This window comes from Heteronotia binoei, chromosome 7 (assembly GCF_032191835.1).
Source record: "Heteronotia binoei isolate CCM8104 ecotype False Entrance Well chromosome 7, APGP_CSIRO_Hbin_v1, whole genome shotgun sequence".
NCBI classification, from domain to species: Eukaryota; Metazoa; Chordata; class Lepidosauria; order Squamata; family Gekkonidae; genus Heteronotia; species Heteronotia binoei.
Window position 1 is genome coordinate 30512464 of NC_083229.1, and position 17594 is coordinate 30530057.

A 17594-nucleotide genomic window follows, 5' to 3' on the forward strand; every position below is an offset into this window, starting at 1 on the left:
GAGCCTTTCCTGTATTAATTCATATAACTGAAATGTTCTGCTTTTCACTTTGAGTTCAGAGTCTGCAGTGTATCTCTCAGATGCTGCCTGCTTAATATGAAGCCTGTTTCACATCACCTTCCTTTTAATCTTCAAATATCAGCTTTATAGGAGGAGATACTGGTAAATGTTATACAAGCAGATCATAATTCAGAGCTGGGAGGAATTTTATTCACTAGTTGACTGCTTTGCATGTGTGCCAAGTGAACAGATGCCTATGAAGAAGTCAGAATTTTGAAGAGATTATTCAGTGTTATTTCAAAATAAATATGTGAAATGATATCTGTGATCTCAAACGTATTTTAAAAAGATTTGCCCACTATGGAACTTACATTGAAAATGACTGTTGCTTTCTTTCAGCCTCAAGTATTGGCAATGACCACTGGTATCTAAGCTTAAATTCTCAAGCACCAAATATTCACAGTGCATCAGTGTTGTTCAAATGGCAAATAGCTACAGGATGATTAGGGTTTGTAGAATCTTTCGGGCTCAAGTGCCGTGTTCTACTGGAGAAAGTTTTTCTTCCAGACGTTTCGTTCTTGGCTGCGGAGAACATCCTCAGTGGTGTTGCAGCCGGAGCAGGCGCTCTGACCTTTTTGGCTGCTCCGGCTGCAACGCCACTGAGGATGTTCTCCGCAGCCGAGAACGAAACGTCTGGAAGAAAAACTTTCTCCAGTAGAACACGGCACTTGAGCCCGAAAGATTCTACAAACCCTAATGATGTTACCATCCGTGAAAACCTGAAATCTCTGATAGCTACAGGATGCTCATCCAGGTGGATTTCTTGACCAAGGCACACTGAATGAGAGTTGTATAAAGTGGAAAAAAATAAGCTATGTAACTTAGCATCACAATAATTTATCAAGCACCTTTTTGGCGTGTCTTGGCATGTTTCTTGGGAAATTGCTTAGAAGTTCCATTTTAACATAGATGAGACTAGTTTCAACTCCTGGTATTCCTTTTTCTCCCTCCTCATTAGGATCCTTGTCCATACACTTTCCACGTAACACATTATACCAGCTGCCTAGATCAACTCCAGCAAAAGTCCATCTTATCTCATTTGTACCTTCCAAAAGACAGTGTCTTTGTGTGCAGTACTTGGAAGCAGAAGCCTGTAGTGCACATTGCTTGAAATGAACATCTGATAGCTGATTAAAAGGATGGACACAAGGGGATAGATGGCAACTCAGCTATTTCATACATGTGCCTTTGGGGTTGCTACTCCACCATCCAGTCTACTTCCAGAGCAGGATGGAAGGAAAAGGAGGAAAAAGTACAGGAGCTGGAAGGGAAACAGAAGGGAGAACAGCTGCCTGAGGGAAACAAGACAGCTAAAACTGGTTGTGTCTCTGTGTGTCTGTGTGAGGTACCTAATGCCTTCCCTGTTCTACATCTGCAATGTAAAAAAAACAAAAACAAAAAAATCACCTGGAAAAAATGAGCTATGTAATTTAGCATCTACTTCCAGAGGGGGGTGGAAGGAAAAGGAGGGGAAAGTACAGGAGCTGGAAGGGGAGAGCTGCCTGAGGGAAACAGAAGACAGTTGAAGCTGGGGAAATTGTCTCAGCAAGAAAGCAGACAGTTTCATGAGTAGGTTTGCCTGGTAGTGTGCCAGAGAAGTTTAACTGTACCACTGGGAGAGGATAGAGTTGTGAGGCTTGTCTTTCTTTATGAGCAGACCTGGTAACTTCAAACTTTAAACAGAATTCACCACAGTACTAGTACATAAATACATTTTCTTTGTTGTTTTATTAAACCTCCTGCTTCAAGTGATCTCTGTATTCTTTATGCTCAGTACAAAATTTTACCTCACAGCAGTGACCCAGAGCCTTTAGACTTTATCTAAAAACATATTCTAATAGAAGGGAAGGCTCATAACTCATAATCCAACTAAGTTCCCTAAATTCATCAAAGAGGCAATGTGGTTTCCCTCAGTTTCAAAAAATAGCTGTTATGTCCACTCTTTTCTTCTTCCTCTTCCTCCTCCTCTTCTTCTCCTTCCTCCTCCTCCTCCTTCTCTTCTTCTTTGGTTGCCTCTTTTGTGGTTAGATATTTTCAAACTTTCAAGCAACATTCTACAGAATTGTATTTGCTAATACTGACTTGAATCATAGAGGCTTTTTGCAACAGTAAAGGGAGGAGTATTTCCATCAGCCTCCTGCTGAAGACTTTCAGTCTCCCCCAATACTGTATCTGGGTATCACCTGTACCTCAGGCAAGGCATTTTGGAAGGTGTTTTGGACTGCAGTTTGAGAATGGTGGGGGGGAAAGCTTATTCCATAGATAGAAATCATTTTCCATGGAAATCCTTTCCAATCATGGATCCTCCATGTGAGCTAACCTTCTGTAGCTCTGTGAAGCTGTCGGTTAAGGGAACCATCACAGGAAAGCATAACCACTGCAGGACATCAGAAAAATGTTGCATGAAACTTTGTTCCACACTTGTATGGAGTCTTTAATGTGCTGTTCTGTTTGCTGTGATACCCAAACAAAATTTTCTGTTTGGCAAAAATAAATGCAAACAGTTTTATTTTGGGTATTTTTCAAAGCCAAACACAAATGTTAGGTAAGTGAAAAGAGTTTATTTTATTTTTAAAGACTTAGCTTATGCAAACAGACTTCCAAATAAAGTAACTCCACAACAAAAAACATTTGCACTGGTGGTTACCACAGAGTGGGTTGGATTCAGTGCAGGGGTGGGGAACTTCCGTCCCAAGGGCCATATGCGGCCCCCAAGGTCACTTGGTGTGGCCCTCGGGTATTGCTGGACTGAACCAAGCCATGTGGCAGCCTCTCTGGGGCCTGGCTGGCCAGCGAGGATTGTGGGGCCCAGCCATGCTGTGCAGCAGCCTGCCCAGGGCCAGGCAGGGATCACAGGACCCAGATATACTGTGCGGCAGCCTCCCTGGGGCCTGGCTGGCCAACCAGAATTGCTGCAGTGCCTGAAAAAGTTACTGCCACAGTTCAGTTTGCACGTGATTATCCCAGATGGTGTGGCCTAATATGCTAATGAGTGTGTGACTTAATATGCTAATATTAGGGGATGTGGTCTAATATGCTACTAAGTTCCTGCTGGGCTTTTTTCTACAAAAAAGAAAAGCTGGGCTATGCATTTGCCTAGGGCAGCTGGATGGGTGTGTGTGTGTGCCAGATTAGGCTCTCCCCACATAACTTCAAATAGAAAAACAATTATTTGCATTAATTTTGCTGACTGAATCATTCTCCCTTGGTGGAGCACGGTTTTTAAAGTTGATAATTCTTTATGGCCCACAAATGATGTTATCAATATCTATATGGCCCTTGGCAGAAAAAAGTCTCTGCCCCTGATTCAGTGATATGTGAGTCACTTTCTGTTTCACTTTCTGTTATATGACATCAGTTATGTGATGCAATGTGGACTTTACAGGTAGGTGATGGATTTTCAGATCAACATGACCACATCTTGTTTTCTAATACATTTCATTACCAGTATGATTTAGTTCCTCCCACGCTTCTGATTAGAGGATCTAAATTTATAATGGAACTGAATTAGCACATCAGCATATGGACGAAACAGCAGGATATGCTTTGCTGCTTACTTTGCAAAATGGTGTCTTAATTATAAATTGTCTCAGATCACACAAATTTCAGATCCACATTGAAAAGGTAAATATTTCAAACATCAGACTGTCAGCCCCGGCACTTTGTTTTGATGTCCTGAAGGCAGGATCATCAAACCTTGGCAAGTGGCTTTCATTTTACAGCTTTGATTTCAGCTGATTCCTACTCAGCCTGTTCCTGAGAAGGGCAAGTACAACAAATGGATAGGAGCCTATTTCGGGTATGCATTTTTGTTATTTTTTTCCATGTTGGAAGAAAACAAACAACACATGTAGCTCTGTTTATGGTTCAGATAGTTTCTGCTTCTTTGGTTTTTCTTCACACACACACACACACACACACACACACACATATATATATATATATATATACACACACACACTCTGTGTCACTCAAAAAATTTCCCCTGAGGGTTAGGGAATCCTCAGGAACAGCATTAGAATGTGACATAAGGGATTCAGTTTGAGTGTGACATAAGGGATTTAGAATACAACATAAGGGATTCAGTTTGAGTGGGAAGCCCATGGAAATTGGGGACTCCCCCCCCTTGCATGACCAGAAATGCAACAAGGGTGCTCATAGCTTCAGTCAGTTGTTTTCCCCACACAAAATGGTAGTGGAAAGTGCTGTGAAGTTGCAGCCAAGTTATGGTGACCACTTATGATTTTCAAGGCACAAGACATTCAGAGATGGTTTGCCATTGCCTGCCTCTGTGCTATAACCCTGGACTTCCTTGGTGGTGTTCCATCCAAATAATAACAAGGGCCAATTCTGCTTAGTTTCCAAGATCTAACAAGATTAGGCTAGCCTGGGCCATCCAGGTCAGAGCCCACACAAGATAGAAATCTGGTGTGTGTGTGTGTGTGTGCTTTAAAATTTTATATCTCAAATAATATTGCATGTTTAATATTATCCATTGTTATTTGCATTTGCTCCACATTTTGCCACCACTTGACAAAACAAACATTTTATTTGCTAATGAAATTATACAAAATATTGCTTTATGGATTCTTTAAATATATTTTGATAACTACCACAAAGCATTTTCTGGTATTTCCCCCCTTATTCAACTGTGCATTTTATGAAGAACAGTTAACAAGCTAACCAGACTTTGAAATTCTTTCAGATTGAAATAATTAATCAATTAATTTAAAATATAATATTCTGTGGTTAGCCTAGTAATATGCAATAATTATCCATGCAGAAATGCTGAATCTTAATGTCCAGGTTAAATTATTGGGAAGAGACTGGGGAGAAAAATAACTTCCCCAAAGTGCCGGTTCTGTCAAAGTTAAGGAATTTAATTAAACTGAAGCAAAGCAATGTTTTTAAATTAACATTTGATTTAATATATGATTTAAGTCCAGTAGCATCTTAGAGACCAACAAAATTTTGGGAGTCTGAGCTTTCAAGAGTCAAAGCTCCCTTCAGAGGAGCTCGTACCTCCAAAATCTTGGCTACTCGGCTCAAATCTAGCTGCTTAATCACAGACCAACATTGCTGTACTCTGAAAGCAATTAAAATTAAAGTTACCATTCCAGGATAAAAGTTCTATTTCCTTCTAAAGTATATCCAAACTAGGTTTAAACCAAACTAGGTTTAACCATCTCAGGGAGAAAAACCCAGCTATGCTACTTCGAAATAGGGATCAAAGTGACCCCATATTACAGCAAAAAGCAATGGAAACCTGATAGCTCTCAGTCATGACTTTAGCTACTAAGGAAGAATAACTTCCTTCAGAAATGCAGGACAAAGGAGAGTAAAATTTGCAATTGGGGTCAAAAATACCCCTCATCGAAAATATCAAAACCCCACAAAAACGTAAATGGGGTCAAACTGACCCCACTATTTTTAAAGCAGAAGACACAGTTGAGAATCTGTAAAACTGTTTTGTTTTAAAGAAAGCAATAATTGTAACCAGGGCTTTTTTTTGAGCAGGAATGCTGAGGAACACAGTTCTGGCTGGCTTGGCGTTGGAGGTGTGGCCTAATATGTAAATGAGTCCCTGCTGGACTTTTTCTACAAAAAAGCCCTGTGTGAAACAATGGTGACATCAGGGGTGTGTGGCCTAATATGCTATTGAGTTCCTGCTGGGCTTTTTCTATCAAAAAAAGCCCTGATTGTAACCTTCCACACATACACACCCCAAATATGTAAAATTGAAAAGGTGACTCAGAGGTTTGGGAAATGTGAAGGTGAACAGTTCAGTGCACAGGTGGCTATGGATAATCTAGATCAGGGGTGGTCAACGGTAGCTCTCCAGATGTTTTTTGCCTACAACTCCCATTGGCCATGCTGGCCATGGGGCTGATGGGAGTTGTAGGCAAAAAACATCTGGAGAGCTACTGTTGACCACCCCTGATCTAGAGTAAGTTCCCCCTGTAAAGTTGAGGTGATCAAATCAGAGGTTTGGAAAATTTAAAGGACAAAGGGAACCAATCAGCTCAGTGGACAGGTGGCTGGGGTGAACTAGAATAGTCTCCCCCCAGATAGAGAAGAGCACTGATGCTGGAATAAGCCTAGTGGGGAATCAGTCCTTGTCTTAACTTTAATTAATGCATGTGCAAAAAGAGCCCTTAAATTTTGACAACATGAGAACTATTTCCCCCTGATCAGAAGGCTCATTTATATGCTGGGATTCCACCAATAGCAAATAGATTTCAACTAGTTGCAATTAAGCTTATCTGTGCAGAAGGTAGTAGGTACCTCAGATAGTAAATATGTCTTAGGAATGTGTTCATGTATCACAGTGAAGAAATTTTGCTTTAGAGCTGGTTAAGCATCATATTGAGTGATATGTTGCCACAACAGTAGTGAGCCTCATACTGAGAATTAATTTTTGGTAAAGCAATTATTAAAATCACAGTATAATTTTCTGTTTTTCAAATAAATGAGGTTTTCTATTTCAAGGCCACATTTAACAGCCTTGCTAGATCAAGAACAATAAAACTTAACTGATTTCTGAATGAAAAGTGTCTTCAGTAGGTTTAACCGTTTCTCATTGCAAGATATCAGCACCAAACACTGCTTTGGTAACATGAATATATTGTTTCATATTGTTGTAGTTGAGTTTCATTGATTCGGGATCAGGCACCCAGAATGTTTACCGAGTGATGAAAATCACTAATTATGAAATTGCCTTACATCAGTCAGTACAACCTGGTCCAGTCATGTCTGCTTAGAGTGGTAGCAACAGCTCTCAAGCACAGTCTTGTATAGTCCCTCTCTCTAGGGTTCCAACTAAGCTCTGGTGGGAGCTGTAATGGACAGGGACACACAAAATAGGCAGTGCGGTAATGCTGCAACATCCCTTTCGGCACAAACCTAGAAATGATGTCAGCGTGTTCATGTGACTCTCTAGGATTCTAGCAAAACTGATATAGTTTTGGTGGAATCCTAGATCACCATACTGGAAATTCCTGCCAGAAGTGACTCTGCAGCACTTTCCCCATCGCTGTACGGAGAGGCAGCTGACACCTGGGTTCCTGACCACCCGATGACTGTCTAAGACTCAAAAGTCACATTACCTTTAACACGTGATGGTCACGGGAACTTTCCACTTTATGACAGCTGCAAGTTCCTAGTGGAAACTAAGGGCGTTTTCCCACAGAGCTTACCTCGGAGCGACGTCCCTCTTCATCGCGCAGCGTCTGCGCGGATTTCCCACCAACTGCTCCACATAACCAGGAAGTGCCGGACCTTTTGTGTCGCAGATGTAAACCGCTAAAAACCAGTTTACATTAGCGATGCAAAAGCCGTGGCTCTTCCTGGTTATGCGGAGCAGTTGGTGGGAAATCCACACAGACGCTGCGCGGTGAAGAGGGACATCGCTCCGAGGTAAGCTCTGTGGGAAAACGCCCTAATTCTAAAGTACTGCCGAGTCTCATCTTGGATTGGGCCCATGGTTTGGGAGAAGACAGTGTTCCTAACTCCCCCCACGGTGTTCCTACCTCCCTAATCCAAAACAGCCCCAAGAGTATTATTTGCCCCATTGGCAGGTTCCATGTGCACTATATATTTGCATAAGCAGCCTCTCCACTTTAAATTTAAGTCCCCATGGAAAACTCACAGATTGCAACTATGTGTTTAATGTCACATGCAATTTGAGCCTTTTACCTTGAAATGTCAGGGACTGAGCCTGTGACTATGCATTCAAAGCATGTGTTGAGACTATGGCCCCATCCTCTATAAACCCAGGAAAAAAATATTCCTTCCCCTGAAACTTGTTTATTTCCCCTCTTATCCCTAGGAAAATAAAGAGCCTTTGTTGTACAACAGAATTCCTCTTGGCTTTAGAAGTATAGAGAAATTGCAATCCTTGGTTGATACTTTTCATGAGTCAGATACGGGTATCTAGAGACTTAGTATGTATTACAGAATGCTCAAATATATTTTCAAGAAACGAAACAAAGAACTGTAATAACGTTAAAATAGTAATACTAAAGTACAATAATATCTTGCAATTTTGTCTTGAGGAGTGTTTTCACTGGAATTAGATATAACCAGGAAAGCTGTGAGGTGCACCCTGACAAAACTCATATTAAAAAAGATTTGTTTTTGAAACGTGGCTAGTAAAGAGTAAAAAACCTGAAGTCAATGATATTTTACTCTCAGAAACTCTTTGCTGGATTAGATTTATCATTTTAGAAAACTAATCTCTTTTATGTAAAAAAGAACCCCTGAGCTGCAGAAAAAACCCCCAGCTATATGCAGAATGAAATACAAATAGATAATAATTGATTATTGAATTCTTATAAACATTGATTAAATGTAGCAACACTAACAAAAATCTAGTAGTTTCTTGCTGTGCAAGGGCTCAGATGGAAAACTGCTTAGAAATAGCTCTCTCAATGAAATGCATAGAAATTTTGCTGAAGGATTTCAGTCAAGAGGAAAACAAGTATTCAGAAAATATTTACCTCCACCTCAGTGTTGTTTTCAGAGAAGCTTGCAATGACAGTTTAAGAGCTATGCATTATGTTGTATTTTCCAAGATAAAGAATGCATCTGAGAGGCTTAAATTGTTTCTAAATTACCAATTGTTAAAGACATCACAACCATTTAACCAAGTCACTTCTGTCTTAGTGAATATATAGATGCCAGTACAAAGCAAAAAAACCCCAAATATGATATAGGAATAGGCTTGTACCTAAGTATTATTCTTGAGTTGTTTCAACAAGGTATGCTTCGGAAATTCTTCTCAACTGTATTTCTCTTTGTTAATGAGAGAAATATACTGCCAAATTACCCAAACTTGTTTCCCAAGTGGGAACCAATTCATTAAGAATTGTCCATAGTTTTGTTATTTGCTTAGGGTTGCCAGGTCTGGGTTGGAAAATACCTGGAGACTATGGGGTGGATCTGGGAGATATTTGTGTGGATAATTGTCCACAGTATAGCATGCACTTTAAGATTCAACAATACCAAAAAGGGAAGGGGGAAACTCAACAGGCCATCCTGCTCTTGAAGTGGGGTAGGGAGGAAGCCACTCAGCTGAGCCCCTGGGAGTGCTGTTCCAGCATCCTGTCACCTTTCAGAGGGGAGATGGAACACCTGAGGGAAGTGCAATAGGTGGAGTTCAAACCTTAGGGAGAGGGCAGTGATAGTTTGTGGATCTGCCTCAGCAAAAGAGCAGAGAGTTTGAAGGGTAGCTTTGCTTGGTAGTGTGGCAGAGTGGCTTAGCTCTGCCTTCGGGAGAGAATTGAGTAACGGATTGTTAGGACTATCTCTGGTAATAATGAGCAGACCCCGTACCATTTTGCCTGACCCTTAGGAAAGAGCAGGCTGGCATGATAGTGTGTGCATGATAGGCTCCAACCTAGTGGCTTTTTAGTGAAAGCCTAATTGTACATGTAAGTGTTAACGGGCATTCAAACCACACTCTGAAGTCATAACTTGCTTAAACCTATATGGCTCAGCCTTTAATTGTCTGGAGATCTATGCTGCTGATCTGTTCTTTAAAACCAACCTGTAAATAAATAAAATCTTATATGTTCTTTAAATACCACTCCTGCCTCAGTGATCTCCAACTCCTATTTGCTCACCATAAGGCTTACTTTATGACAATAAACCCAAAGCTTTAGACTTGCCACTCTAAGAACATCTTGTAACTGAGGGGAAAGTTTACAATTTAAATCCTTGTTTGTCAAAATCACAAGAGGTTGTTGTGTGGATCCCCTCAGCTGATAGAAAAGATCTGTCAAAATTTGTCTTAAAATAAATCTCATCAATGTGTGTTGTATGCAGTGTCAGGAACACCAGGAGAAAAAAAAAAGAACATTCTCATGAAAGCATACCCTTTTCCCACAAAAATCTAGGTGTGATGTAGGAATAAACTTCTATTTCAGCAGTTTGGAAAATATAGATTCTTTGACTGAAGTTTTCTCCTTCTTGCTTAATAAGTTTTAAATACAGCTTTGTGGCAGGGTCTACATGTTTTTTGAGGGGGGGGGCAAAATTAAAAAATGGTGCCCTCTTATGGGCCATTCTATCTTATGCTCCCATAGAATACAATGGGCTCCATACCCAATTTGGAACCCCCCCTCCGTCGGTGCCTGGAGCAAGCACCCTCCTCTGCCCGCCTAGATCCAGTCCTGCTTTGCGGATAGGTATCCTGCTCAAGGTTTCTTCATCTGTATTCTTAAGTGAAGAGGCAATGTACATCTTTCTCTTGTCCTTGAAATCTGAGTATTGTGAAATTGCTGGGGCCACGTTTTCAGATGCCCTACAGGTAAGGTGCAGTTCTTACGTAGATTAGAAACAGTCTCAAGTTACAAAAGTACTTTAAAAATAGAACTCAGATTCATAGCAGTTTGAAGTTTGTCCATATTCAGCTGTGTATCTGTAACTGATGAAAAGATCAGGTGAGAGCAATCAGAAAAAAATGAAATATTTATAAGAATGAGATAGGGAAATAATAGGAAGGAAATTGTCTTGGAAATCAAGACAATGCCAGCAGAGAGCCAAACAATGCAGAGTAAATAAGATTCCACCTTTGCTATATAAGAGACCACTCTTGATAGAGGGGGTAAGAAGAAGAGGCAGGTGAGAATAAAGCAAGTGCATCTACAGATGTCGCTGCATCCTCACATCATTGAATGTTGTGCCCTTGATGCAGTATAGGAATCATTTGCATCTGGATTGGTTTGTCCACAAATGAAAATCTGTTTACAAGGGAGTGCAACAAAGAGTACAATAGCCAGAATCCAGTCTGTATGTTTACAACAGAGGCTTGTGGTGTATTTAAAGGTCCAATTATACACCAAGATTTATCATTCATTGCATTATCATTTATTACAATTACAGGTTGTACCCCAAATAAATTATTGCATATACTCCAATGCAGGGCTTTTTTTTTAAAGCAAGAAGGCAGTTCTGGCTGGGTGTCAGGAGGTGTGGCCTAATATGCAAATGAGTTCCTGATTGGCTTCTCCAAAAAGCCCTGAGCGAAGCAATGGTGATGTCAGGGGTGTGTGACCTATTATGCAAATGAGTTCCTTCTGGGCTTTTTCTTTAAAAAAAAAAGCACTGCTCCAATGCAAATGCAAGACTCATTTGTGGGAGTTTTAATTCATTAAAAAATGGGGGTTAGATCTTATGTCTGCATACAATATGCAGTTGTATCTAGCAATAAATGTTTCAGTGTCTAACTTGGTGGTGAAGTCTTACATGCAGGCGTATTATTTACTTCATTTCAAGTAAATAAGGCAGCTTGTATGAAAGGATCCTGCTTTGTATACCTCTCTACTCACTGAGATGTGACTGGAAAATCTCCAGTTTGTATTTGTCCTTAGTATAGCAGGCTAATTTGACTGAAGCAGAGAAAAGTGTCATTACTTTCACTTATACAGTACAAATTCTGGCCAGAGAGCAGTATTAAAGCTACCAGAATCCAAACAATTGTGCTGTGCTTTAATTATATGCTAATTCTAATTCATAAGGTACTAAATAGCTTCAGACTGCAATCTGTTTTCAAATAGCAATAATACTGTGCAACTCAGAGCTATCATGAAGAAAAATGGGCTGGGTCTTGAAAATTTCCCATTTATTTCCTACTTCCTCCATTCTCCTTCAGCCTCTGGTGATCTCTAAACAATTGGTGTCAAGGGGCAAGAGATTAATGGATGAAATGTCAGCGGGTACCATGGGGAGGCACTGCGGAAGGAGAGCTTTGGCAAAATCACCGCACCTACCTCTTCTACTAAATAGCTTGTAGAATCCAACACATCGATATTATTTCCCTGCAAAGTCATATTTTCTTTTCCCTAATGTATTTTCACAGTCTGAAAGCTTACTTGTAGTGATCCGGTTTCTGTTTTTCTTGGTCTTTGGAGAAGCAACTCCCCCCCCCCCCAAAAAAAAATCTTTTCATATTATCAACCAAGGTTTCCTGGTAACCTCTGAGGTAAAGGTTTCAAAGATGAAACCAATTTTCCCTCCTGAATTTTTTCCCTTTTCCTGAGGGGAAGAGCATGTATGGCTGCTACACACAGGGCCAGATCTAGGCGGCGGGGGGGGGGGGCAGAGAGGGGTGCTTGCCCCGGGCGCCGATGGAAGGAGGGCACCAAATTGGGTATGGAGTCCATTGTATTCTATGGGACCATAAGATAGAATAGACCATAAGGGGGCATAACTTTGTTTTAATTTTGCCCCCCCTCAAAAAACATGTAGATCTGGTCCTGGCTACACACCACTTTTTTCTCCTTGACTAGTTCTTACTTTTCTCATTATGATGATTCCAGTTTGTGGTACAGTTTTTAACTAACCCTCATTCATTCCTTATTCCACAGTTTAACTTTACCCCCCCCACACCACCCCTCTCCCCTACATACTTTTGTACCTTGATTTCACAGAGTTGATGTTTCTTCAATTTGGAGAAATAAGTGCTGTTAAAGTTCTGTTTCAACCAGAAAACCCCAAATTCTGATGAAGTGTTGTTCTCACAAAAACAGACTCTATTGCCTAACATCCCCCCTCCTGTTTGACCTCTTGTGTTCCTGTTATGCATCTGTAAGTGCCAAACTAAACATTATGGCATTCCAGGTCTACCCCATGGTGGATGATGTAATTTTAAAGCCTAAGGAGACAATTTACAAACGTTGTGAGGGTCACACTCCCTGTGGCTCTTTTGGCGCTTGGAAAGGCATGGGAGGGGGAAGGGGGACTTTGTTCAACCATACTTGTAGGCCTGATCATGCCAAGTTTGGCCCTATGGTAAAAGATGGTTTTGGGTTGATTTGGAATCCAAAGGCAGCCCAGGTGAACATGTTAATCATACTGCTGATTTAACTTCCAGTATGTCAATGAGTGATAATTAAATGGTTGTTATGCTACCATTCAGCTCAGCAGAGTTTGAGGGCTTCCTTCAAAAGCAGTGGCTACTTCCATTGGAGGAGGGCTCTTCAGACAGGAGGGAGATTTGAGATTGTGCTTAGCGGAGTGGTAGGGTAAAAACTAATAATTTTAATCCAGCTATTTACAGAAATAAAATAAAATAGTTGAATCCAGACTAAATCAGTAGTTTCCTCTGATTTCCCTATCTCACAGCAGACTTCCCCCATGTTGTTTCTCAGGTCCCGGGACAACATTTTGTGAAAATCAGTGGGCCATACTGGCAGACAAGGGATAGAAAGTTCTGTTCTTGCTGATGAAAAATGTAGTCTGGATTCAACCCAGCATATTTCTGAGAAAATATTTACATTGTTTAGCATTTGGCTGTATGTTCACAATGGGCATAAAGTCATGAAGCCATAAGTATCTTCCTGCAATGTAACTGCCTTTCCTCCATCCCCCATTTCAGTGGATATGGATTATCATATAAAAACTGCAGCACAAAAATGAGTTTAATTATAAATACATTATGTGCATTATTATGAAATGAGAAATTAGATATTTTGTTCTTTCATTTCCTCCCTACCTTTTTCTTTTCTTCTCACTGTTGTGTTTAGTGGTATTTGGCCAGTTTGTATTTTTCCAGACATCACTTCACGACGTGGTTGAGGTATATGATGGCCCAACTCAACAGTCGTCTTTATTATCTTCTCTCTCAGGATCACACTCAGGTATCTCAACAGAACTGTAATATATTATTATTGAACAGGGGGGGAAATTCTGGATAGTTTAGTGGATAGACTGTTGGATTCAGATTTGAGAAGTCCCAAATTATGGAAATCAAAACTACTGATAATTGTATGAGATTATGAGTGTATCCGTATTTAGAAAGGTGCTATATGTTTTAGGCCACAGATGATCATTTCTCACCTCTGTCGCTGGCTATGTATGTGACTCAAACTGAGTAATCAATTAAATGAGATTAAGTACTAAGTATGAAACCAGAAATCCTTTTTTAAATGTGACTGATATGTGTTAGAAGAAGAAGATGATATTGGATTTATATCCCGCCCTCCACTACGAATCTCAGACTAGCTCGCAACCTCCTTTTGCCTTCCTCCCCCACAATAGACACTCTGTGAAGTGGGTGGGGCTGAGAGGAGTCTCAGCTGCCCTTTCAAAGACATCTCTGCAAGAGCTATGTCTGACCCAAGGCCACTCCAACAACTGCAAATGGAGGAGTGGGGAATTAAACCAGGTTCTCCCAGATAATAGCCCTCACACTTAACCACTACACCAAACTGGCTCTATAGCACAGCTATAGCTATCATTAGCTATGACCGATCATTCAAAAATACCCTTCTAAATTCTGAAATGTCACAATTGTGTGAGGAAGTAATTTCTTTAAGCAAGTTATGTCAACTGTGGTACTTTACATTTAAATTAATTATAGGAACCAGGCAAAATATAAAATCTTGCAAAGTGTTTCTACAGGTGGAAGGATATGGTGCTCATGAAGAGCAATTTTCTCACTTCCTGCTTCCTGCAGCATCCTGATTCCTGGAATACAGGGGACTCCAAGGAACAGGATTTGGTGAGCATTTTGGCTGTTGTGCAAGGGGAAAGGTGAGAAAGTTGAACTCTGTGAACAGATATCCTTCCGCCTGCTGTAATACTCAGAGGAATCTAAACCATAATCTGTTTTTTTTTTCCTGCCAGCATTTACATTTCATGAAAATAATCTCATGGACAGTGCAATTCGATGCAGAGTTATACCATTCTATATTCGTTGAAAGTTAGCGAGTTTTTAAAAAGTCGAACTCTGCACTGGCAGTATATTAAATAATTGGATACTAATATTTATTTATAAGTGTGGTGTATATATTGAAAGCCAGTGTGAAAAACATAGTGACTAAAGTGCTAGAGTAGTATCTTGGAGATCCCAGTCCACATCCTCATTCTTATATGATGCGCACTGGGTGACCTTTGGCCAATCACCCTCTCACCTTAACCTGGTTCACAGAGTTGCTGTGGAAATAAAATAAGCCAGAGAGAACCATATAAACTGCTCTGAGATGCTTGGAAGAAAGATGGGGTACAAACTGTACACACCTATATTGCAAATTAAACACATTACAGCCAAAGTACATGGAAGTGGGGAACAGAGCATGGTTAACATTTCCAATTTAAAGGAGAGGGATTTCAACATTAGGTATCTTTTCCCAGCATTTGATATTCAGAGGTATACTGTTTCCAGACTTGGAGCTATAGTGCAAATTAATTGTTTAGAATAGCAGAATACAGTGGCAATGGCATCATCTATTGAAGCCTGCCAACAAAAATGATGTATACTTTTTACAAAGTTTGCCAGGAACAGTTATACGAGCAGAGGAAATACCTTGGCTTGGAGATTGTTTAATCCATAGAGATTCTCATAGTGTTTTGCATTTGCAATCCTTTGAGATTCTGAAGGATTTTTTAAAAAAAATCCTTTCAGCATCAATGCTTTTCCTGCTCTCTATAGAAGCACTGTGACAGCTAGAGAAAAGGTGTGATTATCACTGAGTTACACCAAGCATTTTGGCTAAGAGCACAGTTCAGTGCAGTCATACCCAGACTGCTGTCACACAGGCTAAATAATGCGCTTTCAACCCACTTTCAATGCACTTTCCAACTGGATTTTGCCAGTTCACACAGTGAAGTCCAGTTGGAAAGTGCATTGAAAAGTGGATTGAAAGTGCATTATTTGGTCTGTGTGATTGCAGCCCCACTGAGGTTTGTGGGTTTTACTGCTGAGCCAAAAGTGCAAAAAAAAAAATTAGATTCAGACAATGGATTTTGTTCTTATTGTTAGGGAATTTTAGGAGTATAGAAACTTTATATAGGACTCTCATTCCCACTGGGTTCAGTAATGGGGGATGACTGACAATGTCCCAGTAGTTTCAGAAAGAGAGAGAAAGCTGTTCCAAAGTTAAAACCATTTATTAAATTAAAATCATAATGCAGAAACCTTCCAAACATGTAAGAATCTAGTATGGAGCATACAACATTAATTCAAAATTCAATACTTAAAAACATTGTGCACAATATTTTATAAAGAATATTCTTGGATGTTCTTATCAAGGCCCAGAGAAATGGGTTGTTGGCAAAAACAGCAGTGAACAAGAGTAAAATCACATATTCAATACTTTTGTCCATCCATAGGAGCTAATGTAACTGTCAGGTCTGTGATGAGCCTCTGACATATATGACAAAACTCAACCCTTTTCATACAGTAAGGCATGAACTTTGAGTTAGCTAAAACAAAACTATGAAGGCAAGAATATCTTTTCAAATAACAATCTGTATATTATCAGTAGTACTCTCTGTGTCAAGAGGGGGCCATAGAAACACATTGATGTTATTATGACTTTGAGGCTAAAACTAAAAGAAGTCAACAGTTCTTCTAGAGCAGAGTGAGCTGACAGGACAGGCTTGAGAGAGAGATGCAAAGCCTTTGGGGAAAAGAACCAAACAGAAACGGCTGTGAGACAGGAATTGGCCCAGTCTTGCTTAGAATTCTGCCACATGTCTCTGGCACACTATACATGCTACATTTCCAGTGAATCGGGGTATTTGGTTTTTTTCTCATCATTTAAGCTTGTGCCCCTCCCCCCCCCTTTAATGATTTGCTTCTTCTAATACTATTTGCTTGGCTGGGGCTTCTCTCTGATTGCAGTTGCTCTCTGCATCTGATGCACTGTGATCTGGACTGTGCAGACAGAGTAGGTTAGAAGGTGGTAATCATAGGATATTGAGCTTTAGATCCCTAATTCCACATGATGTTGCCACTAGGGCTTTTTTTGTAGCAGGAATTCCTTTGCATATTAGACCACACCCCCTGATGGAGCCAATCCTCATAGAGTTTACAGTAGGCCCTGTAAGCTCTTGAAGGACTGGCTACATCAGTGGTGTGTGGCCTAATATGCAAAGGAATTCCTGCTATTAAAAAAGCCCTGGCTGCCACTGATTAAGAAGATGTGCATTTCCAGAACCCTTAGGATTGTGAATATTACTTTTTTGCATGGTTGAAAAGTTTATAATGTAGCAACTTTACTGAAGCTAAACAGGCTGGAATTTGTTTAATGCCTGGAAAAGAGACGTTCAGGGAATTAAGTGTATACCACTTCAAATATACAGGAAAGGGAGAGGGGGTAAAAATGAAATAAATAGGACTTTAGTATCTGTACAGAAAATTAAGAACTTCCTGGACATTAAACATGCCTGTAGGCATATACTTTGACAATCAAATGCTGGGATGAAGGGGGAGAAACAAAATAAAAGATGTTTTTTACCAGCATGGTACATTTGAAGCTGTTATTGAAAAGATATCGTGCTGGCTTAGGGTTGCCAAGTCCTCTTGAAGCCCCAGGGGGGGACATTTGCATGCATGCGATGAAATGACATCACTCGGAAGTGATGTCATAATGGCGATGCGCATGCAGGCTGCTCTAGGCATACCATAGAGTTTTACCTCCAAAATGGCTAGAACATCTGGGGAAACCATAGAGTTTTCCTGGAAATGCCTAGAGCAGCCCTGCGTGTGTGCCACCATTTTGATGACATCACTTCCAATGTGGGCCAAC

General features: G+C 40.3%; 1 protein-coding gene across 6 annotated transcripts in view; it reads left to right on the top strand.

Annotated features, from left to right (window-relative positions):
- The window catches only part of CSMD3 (CUB and Sushi multiple domains 3), a 933126-nt gene that overhangs the window by 745627 nt on the left and 169905 nt on the right, over positions 1-17594 (top strand). For 5 of the 6 annotated variants that reach the window (XM_060243303.1, XM_060243304.1, XM_060243305.1 and 2 more), the window contains one exon: positions 13587-13700. The exons of the other annotated variant lie outside the window; for it this stretch is intronic. In XM_060243303.1, the coding sequence (XP_060099286.1) occupies positions 13587-13700 (114 nt within the window). The remainder of the gene's footprint in view (positions 1-13586; positions 13701-17594) is intronic. 6 annotated transcript variants of the gene reach the window in all.